The 14,970-nt window shown below is 44.6% G+C and overlaps 1 protein-coding gene across 4 annotated transcripts in view; it reads left to right on the plus strand.

Annotated features, from left to right (window-relative positions):
• The window catches only part of DOCK4 (dedicator of cytokinesis 4), a 2,129,281-nt gene that overhangs the window by 1,309,227 nt on the left and 805,084 nt on the right, over positions 1-14,970 (plus strand). For all 4 annotated transcript variants that reach the window (XM_069627915.1, XM_069627916.1, XM_069627917.1 and 1 more), the window contains exon 27: positions 3,114-3,208. In XM_069627915.1, the coding sequence (XP_069484016.1) occupies positions 3,114-3,208 (95 nt within the window). The remainder of the gene's footprint in view (positions 1-3,113; positions 3,209-14,970) is intronic.

A 14,970-nucleotide genomic window follows, 5' to 3' on the forward strand; every position in this document is an offset into this window, starting at 1 on the left:
GCTAATTGCGCCGAACATGCCCCATTGGGTCCATTGGACCCAATGGGGAATGGAGAATACCCATTACCGTTCAACCCTTGATCAGGCGCTAATAGCGCCAGACCGGGTGGTGGTAACGCTATTAGCCCAGGCGGTATCCCGGCGGTAATACCAACTTGTGATGATGCCCCTAGCTCTTTAGCGTAACCTAGTTCAAGTGCAGACTTATTAGGAAACTTGGATTTTGCGGTCCATCCTCTCCTGTTTATCATTCATTTAAAATGATTGGGTAGACTAACAGCGGGTAGTAGGAAATGCGGTTTGCTGTTCACAGTAAGTAACAATGTGCTGATTGATAATGTGTGTTGAAAGCTTGCGAGCATGACATGGCTTTAGAAAGAAACAATAGCCAAGACAAGTATGTCTTAAAACGCTGCTGCCTTTGGTTAATGTTTTTTCCTCAGCCATTGATGCTTAGCTTAAAGGGCTATCCATGCAATAGTCAAGTTGTGAAGCGTGGCAGTGCTCAGCCTAGATAATAATCCCAGGGTCCCTTCATTAAGCATTCATTTCTCCCCTTTCAAATTCCCTCTATGGGTTTGGGCACCGTACAAATAGTATCTGGACTATTATAGCCTTCCGGTAGGATTATTTGATTTTTGTTAATGTTGGTATGGTCATGCAAATCAAACCTCTGTGCCTCAGCAAGCAGCAGGGCTGCGATTCTGACTGCGGCTTAGCTGCATTCTGTTCCCAATTATGCTGACAGGTCTGTTTATTCTTGTCTAATTCTGAAGCAATCGCAGAAAAGCACAGTGTGTCTGATTCAATTTGTAAAGTGAACAATGATCTGCATTACTGTGCTCAGCATAACGTCTTTAAATTTAGCATTCAGAGAGGGAACTGCTAGTTAAGTGATTATGATGATAGGTTTGCGTGTATTGAAATGCTCAAAAATGTTACCCGACGGTGGGTATGCTTTATAATTTTTTTGTTTTGGAAAAGGTCTTTCTAATGGATACCATCCTCACACGATTCTTCGGGCTCTGAAATAGCTCTAGGCCAGGGTTGGGTACACAAATCCTTAAAAATCCACCAGAGCAGGCAGACGACATGTTCCAACATGACATCGTAAGCGCTGATGGTGCCAGATCTAGCTGGCATTTGGGGGAAAATGTCTGTGACAGACCCACCTAAGAAAGGGAAGTGTTTGTCCTTCCATACGTGGTCAACTGGTTGATCAAGGCCAGATTACCAGATGTGGTTTCTGTACACTCCAAGAAGAGACTTGCATGGTTTTCTAGCCTTTGGGGTTCTCTGAGCTTCAAAAATTCGAATCTGAGCCTGTAAAACAAGATCTAATTCGATGTGCTTTTCCTGGACACTCAAACTCGGATGTCTTTCCCGTCTCCCAAGAGAACCCAGGATATCTTTTAGGCAGTGTATCCGTTTTAGCTGGGCTCTCGCCTGTAGGCTTCAAAGTGCATCTGCCTTTTAGGTATTATCGTCTTGTTTATCTTTCCCATGCCAAGGTCTCAAGTATGGATCAAATACCTTTAAAAGGCCCTTTTACTGTATTAGTACTATTTTTTGGAAGAGTTGCATGACCTGGTTAGTGTGTTTGTCACAGTGTATTGTGATCTGCTCTAGGGGGCCTCTCTGTCCAGTCTACCTGCAGCATGATGTTTTGGTAACCATAGACACAACACACTTTGGTGAAAAATGCCTCTGTTTTTGAATGAGCAGCCCACTAGGCCAGCCTATTATTAGGTTGCTTCTAGGATAAATAGGAGAGTGATTACTGCGGTATATAGTGATTTCATTGCTGACAAAAAACATCCGGGGGCGCTCGATATTTCTTTTTTAACCCACTTTCCAACACTTCCCCCAAATATTCTAGAACTGGAGTTTGTTTATATAATTACAAAAGTCCAAAAATTTGTTGGGAAGGGCGTTTTGTGGGTTAATAAATATATTGAGTACCCCTTGATGGTTTTTCCCAGCGATGAAATTGCATATAACCGATTACTGCATCAGGTTCTTGGAGCCGAGGGCCACCAACCGTGCCCTTGCACCCTTTCTTGCTAACATCTCCAAAAATATCCTTCAGCTCTCATCAGACAATACCACTGCATCACATTAACAAGACCGGCAGTGTGGATTATCTTTCCTTGCACTAAAAGGCCATGTTCATCTAGTTTTCGCCCTCTAAGGCAGGAGCTTTTTTCCTAGAAGGTGTCCGATTCTTCTTCCAAAGTTGGGATCCCAAACCTTCATACCTGATCATCAAGAGACTGAGGTATCAGGATTAAAGCTTTTCCAAAGTTGTTATTGATCTGACGTATACACAAATACACAAGGTGGTCTAGCATAAAGAGTTCATAGTGCTGAAGTTTTTGCTGTCATTGGCCAAAGGCGACCTTAATCTGGGCACTTTACAGGCCTTTTGTCTGATACGTATGTGTGTTCAAGAGGGTTCTTATTTTGCATTGCCAACTGTCATGTGGTTCCTTAATGATTTGGTTGCTGCCTTCCTTTCTAAGTAATTTATTTTCCCCTTTGGGACTTAAGCATTTATTGACGTATTGAGCATGTGCAGTCATAACGAGATCCGTTGTCTGCATGCACTAGTTTCTGTTTGCGAGCTGTCTTCTGCAGCGCCGCCCTCCATTTGCATTCAGTATTTTGTAATATTGTCGCATGTTGCCAAAGGAGGGCACAAGGCATAAGGGTACAAATACACATAGCTGTTGTGGTAACATCAGCAATCTGATTCTTAAACTTCCTGCTTCCACTTTAACCTACCTTCCTCCCACTCACCCCAAATTGTGTTACAATAGTATCCAGTTTTTTGTATTTTGTTAAGGAACTGACATGTGGTAGTGGATGCACTGGAGGCCATGCTCGGGCTCGGGCTGCGCGAATGAGTTGAGCATACCTTTCTAGCAACACTCAAATAGACCTTTGTCCGCACAGTATGACACAATCGTTCTCTCATTGGGAATAAAAAGAGTTAGTACTTAGATTACAAAAGTCACAACAGGAATCTGAGTGATGGTTTTCTAACATGTGTGCAATTGTTTCTGATTTTGAAGTGAGTCGCACATTGAAACTATTGTCTTTTCCCTCCTTAGGATTTCCTTCTGCAGATTTTTACGGTTTTTCGAATACTTATAAGACCGGAGATGTTTCCGAAAGACTGGACAGTGATGCGACTTGTTGCTAACAAGTAAGACACAGAATGTTAACATATTTATCAACTATATTTAAAAAAAATGACATAATCCAGCAATCTACTTAAAATGTTCACAACAATTGGAATGGAAGTATTTTTAGTGTCATGTCGTACACCTTCATTTTATAGTGTATTGCATTAAATCAAGGTGATTTAGAAATAGAATCTGTCAGACAGTCAAATTAGAACTTATTGAAAACATATATTCATGTCAAAATTGTGAATATCTCTGTTTTGTAAATAAAGATTAAATAAAAGAGTAAAAACTCTTTCACTCATATCCCAGATCAATTGCATATGTTGTTTGTATGGGCATTTTGTAAATATATTACCATTTATTAAATCCAAACCAATGCTAACTCCTAGATACTTTCTCCCACAAATTGGGCAAGAACATGGGTCAGTCATAGTGGCAGTTGTGACACAGTGATAAATCAGTCACAAGACAAATCTAATAGGTTTTCATTTTTTATTACAGAATTGCAGCTACGAAAGGCAATTGGGGCTTGCAATCTAGTTGGGGTCCCTGTACACATTTTCCTCAACCTTTGAGGGAGCTTCCTTTTCTCTAGCCCAATCTCCCAGGTCATTTGCAGTGGCAGTTCCCTAGAGACAGGGTATCCGGTTTATAGTGATAAAGTCGAATCACAAAATGTCGAAAGTCAAAATGTCGAAAACAAATGTCCGAAAAAAAATGTAGAATGTCCTTTGTTTAAATTTTCTGTTCGAAATGGGGGGGTCCCCCCTAATCCCCCCTTTTTTTTTAAACTCTTTTTTTAAACGCACGAAAGCAACAAAAAAAAAACATGTAAAAGAAAAAATGACATATTCGAAAAAATACATTTCGACATTTTATTTTCGACCAGGGTATCCCTACTGTTTGGTCTCTCCCTATCCTACTGAGGGCTTACAGGCTGTAACCTTATCCATCCTGCTCCCTCAGGGACTTCCTCTGTGGCCTAGCAGGGCAATCTAATGGTCCTGGTGCCCTTTTACTCCAGATGGCCATCTCTCAAATCTTATGCAAAAAACAAGGGGGGGGGGTGTGGCTTTGAGTCATGGCAGTCGGCTTGGCTCTGTGAGAGCTCCCGGCTGGCACCACGCTACCAGCCACAATGCCCGGTGAAATCTGAGTTTTAAACCTGCTAAGAAGCAACGCTGTGCGGAGCAAAGGCTGGTGCATGTCCTGGAAGTCTCCCGACGCGAAACCGTGGGGGCTAACGGCTGCTCTGAAGCACGCAGATCCCTCCTACAGATAGAGAGGAAAATGGCGGACTCCACCTAATCCCAGCGCGGCCGTTGGAGGGGCAGCCCGATCTGAGCCCGCGACACGGGTTGGGTGCTGCGGGGCTCCGGGACCTGCCCCCGACACGTCAGACCACCAGCAGCCTCCAGCGGAGCGGTGAGCCGAGCGGGGCTCCCCTGGCAAGCAGCGCCTTCTTCTTTCCCTGCGCCTGGCGGCCTCCCCTCCCCTCTGCTGCATGAACCACCAGAGCGCTGATCACTGGCGCGCTTCTGCGGGGGTGAGGCCTTGGTCTGGGGACCTCCTCCAACGGGCCTGACTCCTGGAACTTTCGCCCCCCCGCCGGAGAGCGGATCATGTCCTCAGCCAGGAGCGACTCACTGGGTACCTGCTTCTGGGCGGGAGCTGCTGAGGTCGCGGTGGGCCATCGGGCTCAACTTCGGAGAGGAGCCCGGCACCTACCTGGGGTGAGTGCCCCCCCCCCCTCGGGAGCGCGGCGACAGAGGGGGACCTGAACCAACCAGACCTGAGCCGCCCAGTTGCGTCCCGGCCCAGGTCGCAGAGGCTTTGCTGGGGACACTTCGCACCCTTGGGCGAAGAGCGGAGCTCTGCCTCAACTTCAACCTCGGAGGTGGGGCCTCCTCAGGAGCGACACTCCAGGATCCTGCACCCGACCCTCTCCCGGAGCTCCTGAACATTCCTCGGCGGGATCCGTGGGGGCCACTGCAGGCCCTCAGGCCCCCCGCAACACCTGCCCGAGGCACAAACACCCCCCCTCCGGTACACAGCCGCGGAGGGGGTCCTGATCCACCCGGACCGCAGCGTCCCATCAGCACCGTGGCCCTGGTCGCAGGAGCCCTCCTGCTGCGAGGACCCGGACGCCCTCTCCAGCTAGCCAGATACTCTCTGTGTGCCCGCCGGGCCCTCCCCCCAACATCACTAGCTGACCCCTGGGATCCAAAGCAGAGCGAAAGATTCTCCTTCCCTCTGGGCGCGGGCTCTCCCTGCATAGTTATGCCCAGAGCTAACAAAACAACAAAGCAAACAGACATCTCCACGCTGCTGAACATGCCTGCAGGGGGGGAGAAAAACCAGAAGAGAGAGCGCAGCGAGGGGGGAATGGGAAATGCCCCGCCCGAGTTCCAAGCAACCATGGCTTCCCAGTCTGTCACAAAAGCTGATTTGCACGATCTCTTATCAGCCCTCACCAGGGAATTCCAAAAGGGGATGGAAGAAGTAAAAACCCAAATTGCTCGCCTGGACAAGAGAGTGGGGGAGATCGAGTCAAGAACTGAGGAAATTGAAACAACGCTCTGCGAACAGAACTTTGAGATCGGAGAGGGAGCTGATAGAATTAGGGCCCTGGAGTGCAGATGTGAGGCACTCGAATACAAGCAAGAAGATGCTGAAAACCGCTCTAGGGACTCAGAGATATCACTTTTCCAAGACTTGGCAGCAGCGACATTAGCAAAACGAAGAGCTCTCAAACCCATGGCTGACTGGCTACGCGAACGCAAGATAACCTACCGCTGGAGCTTCCCCTCTGGCCTCGCCTTCGTATGGGAGGGGAAAACTCGACAAATCCCTTTCCTGCAAGAAGCGGAACTATTCATGAACCCGGAGTTGGGAGAGGAGGCCCCTGGGAGCTCGAGCCACTCACCAGAGGGAACTAACAGAGAGTCTCTCCGCTCATGGTCCCGAGTGGAGGGTCGTCGCAGGATGCGCGGCCCACCCTCCAAGGGGAAGAACATCAACAACCGCTGAAGCTGCCCCCTCTTTAACCACCGATAACTCTGCTTCGGCGGATGGTACTCATCGAATGATGGGGTCCAAGCCTGCCTGGCCCCTTGGCAGAAACGACTATCTATACTCCATCCCGCACTGTTATATTTTCACCGACAATGCACAAGGCCCTAGGGTCTCTGTCAGGCTGAGATCCTGGTGTCTGCGGAAGCTGCTGAGCCCCCGACAATCCACCCAAAATGTGGCACTCTGAGCTGATACTATAAACTGCTCAGTTTACCTCACTTCCAGGGGAAAGGGGGAAGGGACAAATTAACAAATACCAGGCTGGAAGCTATTAACTAGCTGGTTCTTCACCTGTAGTAAAAACATAAACATATATACACCTTGTTATTCATTGAGTACTATACTAACCTTAATTCTCAATATCCTTTACCAAAAAAAGTAAAAACCATACCTGGAACTTCTCTACAGAATGCCCAGAGAAGTGATAAGGTGACTAGACTTCCTTACTAGTTGACTTGAATCTCAATGATCATTCAGCCTTCTCAGTAGGTCCATGAATGCGAAATTAACTTTGAAGATATCTTCTAAAAACTCAAGAAGCTTGATCAAAGTCTTAAGTTCATTAAAAGTAAATGGAAGTTCTAGTGTTTCTGGAAAGTTCTTATATTTCTTATTAACTGCCTTTGAAACTTGCGACGAAAAATTTCACGTGGAAATATCTTGCACACGCATAAAAATCCAAACTGAGTGTAGAACGTACACGCGCTGAAAACCTAACCGCGGAAAAATGCACACGCGCTTATTCAAGGAGCGAGTAAAAAGCACACGCGATAATGTCCATTCCGTGGGAAAAAATACACACGCGCTTTATCCAAGTAGCGAATAAACGCACACGCGCTGAAGTCTAAACTGCGGGAAAAATCCACACGCGCTTATCCAAGGAGCGAGTAAACGCACACGCGCTGAAAACCAACCACGCTAAAGTATCACGTGACACGAAAGAGCTTGCGCTAGATTCGCAAGCGAAGACTTTCACGCGCAGGCTTCTGTTAACGGAAAAACCACGCGCTTGATTGAAAAAACGTAGCGTAACAAAGAAAAACAAACGATAGCACTACCGTTCTATTAAATGTCTTCATATGAGCTTGAAAATCAATTTAACTCTTCAACAAGAACATTAGATAAAGAGTTTTGAGTTTTAAAAGAACTTGGGCCTCATTCCGAGTACGGCGCTAACCAATGGCACTATTAACGCCTTGGTTGACGCCGTACCCGGACCGGCAGCGCCTTGGTGGATGGCGGAATTACCGCCCCATTCCAAGGTTGGCGGGGCGGTAATTCCACATTCACCAAGGCTCTTCCCCATTCCCAAATGAGCCCCCATAGGGCTCAATGGGAATGGGGAAGATGCAAATAACGGTGACCGTTCATTACGGTCACCGTTATTGGCTTGGAGGCCCCTTTGCGCCCTCGACTTTAACACCTGCTCAAAGCAGGCGTTAAGGGCGAGGGCGCAAAGGGAACTCGGAGTATGGCGGTAAGGGATTACCGCCACCGGTCTCGTTACCGGTGGCCGCTATCCCTTACCGCCATACTCGGAATGAGGCCCCTTATCTTGTGAAGAGTCTTGGAAACTTATTTTCTTAGGCAACTTGAAATCTTCTTACTCCTGTCCTGTGCCAAAACGAACTCCATAAAGATTCCTGCTTACTTTCCAAAGAAGCCGCTCGACTGCTTGAAACTTGAAACCTCTGAACAAGTTAAGCAGGAGCAGCTTAGTACACGACCTCTCAGCTGGGCAAAGACGATGAAAGGCAGTTTAGAATGTTCACTGTCTTCCCTATAAACAATCACCAGCCAATTAGAATTTAGACTGAGGACCTCCATCTTGGCTTGGGGCATTCTCCATAGACTGCAATGAATGTTAAGGGCAAAATTGGCTGTTTTAAAATTAAACTCCATAAAAACTTCCCAAAACCTTTCTATACTAAATCTCCCCAGACCCAATGTAATTGAGAATATGCCACTGTAACCTGACAGTACCTGACAGTACCCCCCTTCTAACACCCAGTCCCTGGGCCACTTTTCAATGGAAATTTCTTATGGAATCTTTCAACCAAACGAGGAGCATGCACATCACTTGCTTTCTCCCAAGTGCGTTCTTCAGGGCCAAAACCCTCCCAATCAATGAGATACTGTAGCTTTCCTCTCACTCTTCTAGAGTCCAGAATTTTCTTAACTAAAATTTCTTCTGAATCATCTTCCTCAATTACAACTGCTGAAGGAGTAGGTGTCAATCTAGTTCCTTTAACCACAGGTTTCAACAAGCTAACATGAAAAGTTGGGTGAGTTTTCATATGTCTTGGTAATCTAAGGCGAACAGCCACTGGATTTATCACCTTTTCGACAACAAACGGTCCTACAAAACGAGGGCAAAACTTATTTCTTCCTTTAATTCGCAAAAACTTGGTTGATAACCACACCAAATCTCCCTCACTATATTGGGGACTAGTCTTTCTTTTAAGGTCAGCAAATCTTTTATATTTTTGTTTACTCTCCACCAACACCCTTTTTGCTTTTTCCAAATTTCTTTTCATGACTTCTAGTCTCTTTTCCACTTCCGGGTTTCCAGAATCATTATTAATCTCAATACTAAGAAAACGAGGATGAAAACCTTGTCCCAAATAAAACGGAGACATAGAGGTGGCATCCTTACTACAGTTGTTATATGCAAATTCTGCCACCCACAACATATCTACCCACTCTTCCCCTGTCTGTAGATAACACCTCAAATATTTCTCCAACTCCTGATTTATCCTTTCCACTTGCCCATTGGTTTTGGGATGGTAACCTGATGATAGACATACCTCAACTCCCAATCTCTTACAAAAGGCTCTCCAAAACTTAGAAATAAACTGAGACCCTCTGTCTGAGATGACCTGACTGGGAATTCCGTGCAGTTTTACTACTTCTTGCAAGAAACTGTGAGCTAAACTATCGGCGGTAACCTCTCCCTCCATTGGAATGAAATGTGCTTCTTTAGTGAGTAAATCAACTACAACCAATACTCATGTACACCCCTTATCTTGTGGCAGATCCGTGATGAAATCTAAAGACACTGAGTACCAAGGCCGCGGTGGAACTGGCAACGGTTCCAATAACCCAGAAGGCTTTCCGACGAGGTTCTTAGATCTAGCACAAACTTCACAGGTCTTAACAAAATTAAGAGTATCTTGTCGAATTTTATCCCACCAAAAATGTCTTCTGACCAACTCTAGAGTTTTCCGATATCCTGGATGTCCTGCCAGAACTGATTCGTGACACTCCTTCAATATATTTTCTCTAAGCTCAATAGATGGTAAATAGAGTCTGTCGTCTAGATAAGGCAAACCATCTTTAATCTTACGAGCTGGATCCAAACGAACCCAGTGTTCAAGTTGTGTCTCAGAGATGGATTCTCGAACTTTCTTGAAGATTTCGTTTTCCTTCTCAATTCCAGCAAGAACAAAACGTTCTGGAGCGATCAATGGAAGTGACTCACAGACCGACTTAACTTCACTTTCTGGAAATTGCCGTGACAGAGCATCTGCTTTTTATTTTGATTTCCTGGCTTAAAAGTAACTATAAAATCATAATCTGCAAAAAATAAAGACCACCTTAGTTGTCGAGGTGTCAGAGTTCTTGCTGTCTTCAAAAAAAGTAAATTTCGGTGGTCAGTTAATACTGTCACAGTATGACGTGCTCCTTTTAAAAAATGTCGCCATTCTTCAAATGCTGCTTTGATCGCAAGAAGCTCTCGATCTGAAATGGTGTAATTTTCTTCCGCTGGTGAGAACCTCTTAGAAAAGTAGGCCACTGGATGCAATTGTCCAGTAACATTATGCCTCTGCGACAACACTGCTCCCATTGCCACATTGGAAGCATCAGCCTCTACAAAAAATGGCTTAGAAGTATCAGGATGAATCAAGATAGGAGTAGTTATGAATTTCTCCTTCAATATTTGAAAAGCCTCATTAGCCTTAACGTCCCAAACAAATGGAACTCCTTTCTTCAAAAGTCGAGTAATTGGAGCTACTAAACTGGAGAAGCCTTCAATGAATCTTCGGTAAAAATTGGCAAATCCTAAAAAACTCTGGATCTCCTTCACCTTCGTTGGAGTAGGCCAATCACGAACCGCTTCCACCTTTTTCGGATTCATTTCCAGACCACAAGGAGTGATCACAAAACCTAAAAATTCTACTGAATTCGTATGGAACTGACTCTTCTCCAATTTAGCGTAAAGATTATTCTCTCTCAATTTTCTCAAGACCTGTCGAACGTGAATTTTGTGTTTCTCCAGATTTTGGGAAAAAATCAAAATATCGTCAATATAAACGATAACAAAAATATCAAGAAATTCCCGGAGAACCTCATCGATAAAAAATTGAAAAGCCGCTGAGGCATTGCAGAGACCGGATGGCATCACTTGGTACTCGTACAAGCCAAATCTGGTCTTAAATGCCGTCTTCCACTCATCCCCCTCTTGAACTCGTACAAGATGATAAGCTCCACGTAAATCCAATTTAGAAAAAATGGTGGCACCTTGGATTTGATTTAACATCTCAGAGATGAGAGGGAGAGGATACCGATTTTTTACTGTCATTCTATTTACCGCCCTGTAATCTATACAAGTTCTGAGAGAACTGTCAGATTTTGGCACAAAGAACAATGGTGATGCAGCCGGCGATTGAGAGTGCCGAATAAATCCCTTAGCCAAATTTTCCTTTAAGTATTCTTTCAAATAGTCATTCTCTTTTTCTGTCAGGGCATAAACCGTACTGCTAGGTAAAATAGCTCCAGGCTCCAAATCTATCCTGCAGTCAAAAGGTCTATGAGGAGGCAACTCTCCAGCTTCCTTTTCATCAAATACATCCCAAAAATCCTGATAACAAATAGGAAGTTCACCCACTACTGCTCCAACATCAAAACCTATTGCCCCTCTTTCTGCAAGTGAAAACGAAACTGAATTCACAAATCTTTCTTCCTCTTCATGATATTTTCCTAAGAAACAATGTTCCTTACAAAAAGTTGATTATAGGGATACAATTCTTGCACTCCAATCAATTCTAGGTTTATGAAGAGTAAGCCAGGGCATACCCAAGATTATTTTCAAGATTGGGGCGTCAATTAATTCAAAAGAGATAGTTTCCTTATGACCTTCAGTCAACTCCATCTCAAGTACCTCTGTATTATGAGTGATTGGACCTAAAGAAAGAGATGTACCATCTACTGCCCTTACCTGCTCCACTTCCTTCTTAGCCACTAAAGGAACACCTAGAACCTTTGCCAATCCTCTGTCCATAAAATTTCCTGTCGCCCCTGAATCAATAATAATTGGCCCAGAACCTAGGATTTTCTTTTCAAACATTAAGGATACGTTCACAGTTATGTGAGGGACAGCTGTCTGTATCGTGTTAGCCACTTGTTGTACTCTGCCTGAAGAATTGAAGATCTTCTTGGAGGTAAAAGGACAGTTTTCAAGGAAATGACCACTCCTACCGCAGTATAGACACAAATTATTCTCCCTTCTTCTTGTCTTCTCTTCCTTTGACAACGGACCTCTCACCCGATACTGCAGCTCATTTACCTTTGACTTAACTTCTCTGTTCACCACCTCAACCTTAGATCTCTCAACTCTTCCTGGAAACCTAACTTCTCCCTGAGAACGTCTACGCTCTAAACGTCTTTCAGTTAAACGAAAATCTAACTGAACTACCAAATCAATTAGAGCATCTAAAGTAGTTGGTCGTTCCAAAACTCCAGCCAAAGCATCTTTTAATTCATCTTTTAAGCCCCGATAAAATAAGGAAGCCCTCTTCTCCTCTGGCCATCTACTCTCTAGAATTAAAGTTCTAAATTGAGTGATATAAGAAATCAACTCTTTTCCTCCCTGACGCAGCTCCAGTAGTTCTCCATCTACCTCTAAAGAAACCTGTCTCTTATCAAACATCTTTTTAAATTCGGCCTGGAACAGGGAATAATTATTCAAAGCCAAACTCTTTTGACTCACCAAAAGACTTCCCCACGCTGAAGCTTCTCCTGATAAATAGGATAATGTAAATGTGACCTTTGAAGCATCCATTGAAAATAACTCAGGACGACTTAAGAAATGCAATTCACACTGAGTCTGAAAAATTTGAAACTTTCTCGGATCTCCCAAAAAACGCTCAGGAGCAGCCAAAGGGACTGGCATAACTAAGGTTCCTAAACCACCCACCACTTCTCTTGGAAGCCTAGGTTCTTGTTCTTCCCCTACTCTCACCAACTCAGGTGGGTTTCCTGCACCGCCCGAAACTTCCACTTCTCTTCTAACTTCTATTTCTTGTATTTGTGTTACCTTTACATTTAACTCATCCATTCTTTTATTAAGATTTGAATATTCCTGATGAGCCACCCGTAACTCTTCTCTAATTTCCCTAACCATTTCTCCCAACGCCTCCATGGCTGTCTCAACGGGGTTCATACAGCTTGGGCAGACTTTTTTTATTGGCCTTTCATTCTGTCAGGCTGAGATCCTGGTGTCTGCGGAAGCTGCTGAGCCCCCGACAATCCACCCAAAATGTGGCACTCTGAGCTGATACTATAAACTGCTCAGTTTACCTCACTTCCAGGGGAAAGGGGGAAGGGACAAATTAACAAACACCAGGCTGGAAGCTATTAACTAGCTGGTTCTTCACCTGTAGTAAAAACATAAACATATATACACCTTGTTATTCATTGAGTACTATACTAACCTTAATTCTCAATATCCTTTACCAAAAAAAGTAAAAACCATACCTGGAACTTCTCTACAGAATGCCCAGAGAAGTGATAAGCTGACTAGACTTCCTTACTAGTTGACTTGAATCTCAATGATCATTCAGCCTTCTCAGTAGGTCCATGAATGCGAAATTAACTTTGCAGATATCTTCTAAAAACTCAAGAAGCTTGAACAAAGTCTTAAATTCATTAAAAGTAAATGGAAGTTCTAGTGTTTCTGGAAAGTTCTTATATTTCTTATTAATTGCCTTTGAAACTTGCGACGAAAAATTTCACGTGGAAATATCTTGCACACGCATAAAAATCCAAACTGAGTGTAGAACGTACACGCGCTGAAAACCTAAATGCGGAAAGATCCACACGCGCTTATCCAAGGAGCGAGTAAAAAGCACACGCGATAATGTCCATTCCGCGGGAAAAATACACACGCGCTTTATCCAAGTAACGAATATACGCACACGCGCTGAAGTCTAAACTGCGGGAAAAATCCACACGCGCTTATCCAAGGAGCGAGTAAACGCACACGCGCTGAAAACCAACCGCGGGTAGAAAAACACACGCGCTAAAGTATCACGTGACACAAAAGAGCTCGCGCTAGATTCTCAAGCGAAGACTTTCATGCGCAGGCTTCTGTTAACGGAAAAACCACGCGCTTGATAGAAAAAACGTAGCGTAACAAAGAAAAACAAACGATAGCCCTACCGTTCTATTAAATGTCTTCATATGAGCTTGAAAATCAATTTAACTCTTCAACAAGAATATTAGATAAAGAGTTTTGAGTTTTAAAAGAACTTATCTTGTGAAGAGTCTTGGAAACTTATTTTCTTAGGCAACTTGAAATCTTCTTACTCCTGTCCTGTGCCAAAACGAACTCCATAAAGATTCCTGCTTACTTTCCAAAGAAGCCGCTCGACTGCTTGAAACGTGAAACCCCTGAACAAGTTAAGCAGGAGCAGCTTAGTACACGACCTCTCAGCTGGGCAAAGACGATGAAAGGCAGTTTAGAATGTTCACTGTCTTCCCTATAAACAATCACCAGCCAATTAGAATTTAGACTGAGGACCTCCATCTTGGCTTGGGGCATTCTCCATAGACTGCAATGAATGTTAAGGGCAAAATTGGCTGTTTTAAAATTAAACTCCATAAAAACTTCCCAAAACCTTTCTATACTAAATCTCCCCAGACCCAATGTAATTGAGAATATGCCACTGTAACCTGACAGTACCTGACAGTCTCCCATCTAGCTGGTAACTACGGCCCAGCCGACAGCCCTGTTGGTAGAAGGCTGGTCTGGATACCGATACCTGTTCTCTGTTTTAGGTTTTGTTCTAGTTTCTTTTGTTTGTTCACCATGGTCAGAGGGAAGGGGGGAGCTAAATCTAAGAAGATAACTGAAGGAAAGGGTGAACCAGGGGTCAGAGCGCTAGCTTCAGGGGGGTTTCTCCCCCTACACGAGTCCTCCGCAACATGCACAGCCCTGCCCACAGGGGAAGGGGAGACTTTAACCCCGCACTCGGACAAGAAGCATGGGAAATCCACTAACTGACTCACCGACAAATAGCCCTGCCGGATAGAGAGCTATCGGTGTTAACCTGGAACGTCCAGGGCCTGAATGCCCCTCTGAAGAGGAAGTCAGTAGAGCAGCGCTTTCCCAGCTGGAACCTAATATTATATGCCTACAGGAGACACACCTCCTCAGGACAGACGAGCGCCGCATCGCCTTCCAACTCTACACAAAACGCTTCTTCGCCTCTGCGGGCCTCAAGAAAAGAGGGGTGGCCATCTTGATAAGCCGAGACGTCCCTTTAACGAATATCACGATCAAAAGAGATCCAGAGGGGCGGTATATTCTCCTGAAAGGCCGGCTAGTAGAGCTTCCCATCACCATAGCAGCTATATACTGCCCAAACACAGCGCAAAGCCTATTCCTGCGAAACCTCCTTCCCGTACTTACAACCTTCACTGA

This window comes from Ambystoma mexicanum, chromosome 12 (assembly GCF_040938575.1).
Source record: "Ambystoma mexicanum isolate Mex_15411 chromosome 12, UKY_AmexF1_1, whole genome shotgun sequence".
Taxonomy (NCBI): Eukaryota; Metazoa; Chordata; class Amphibia; order Caudata; family Ambystomatidae; genus Ambystoma; species Ambystoma mexicanum.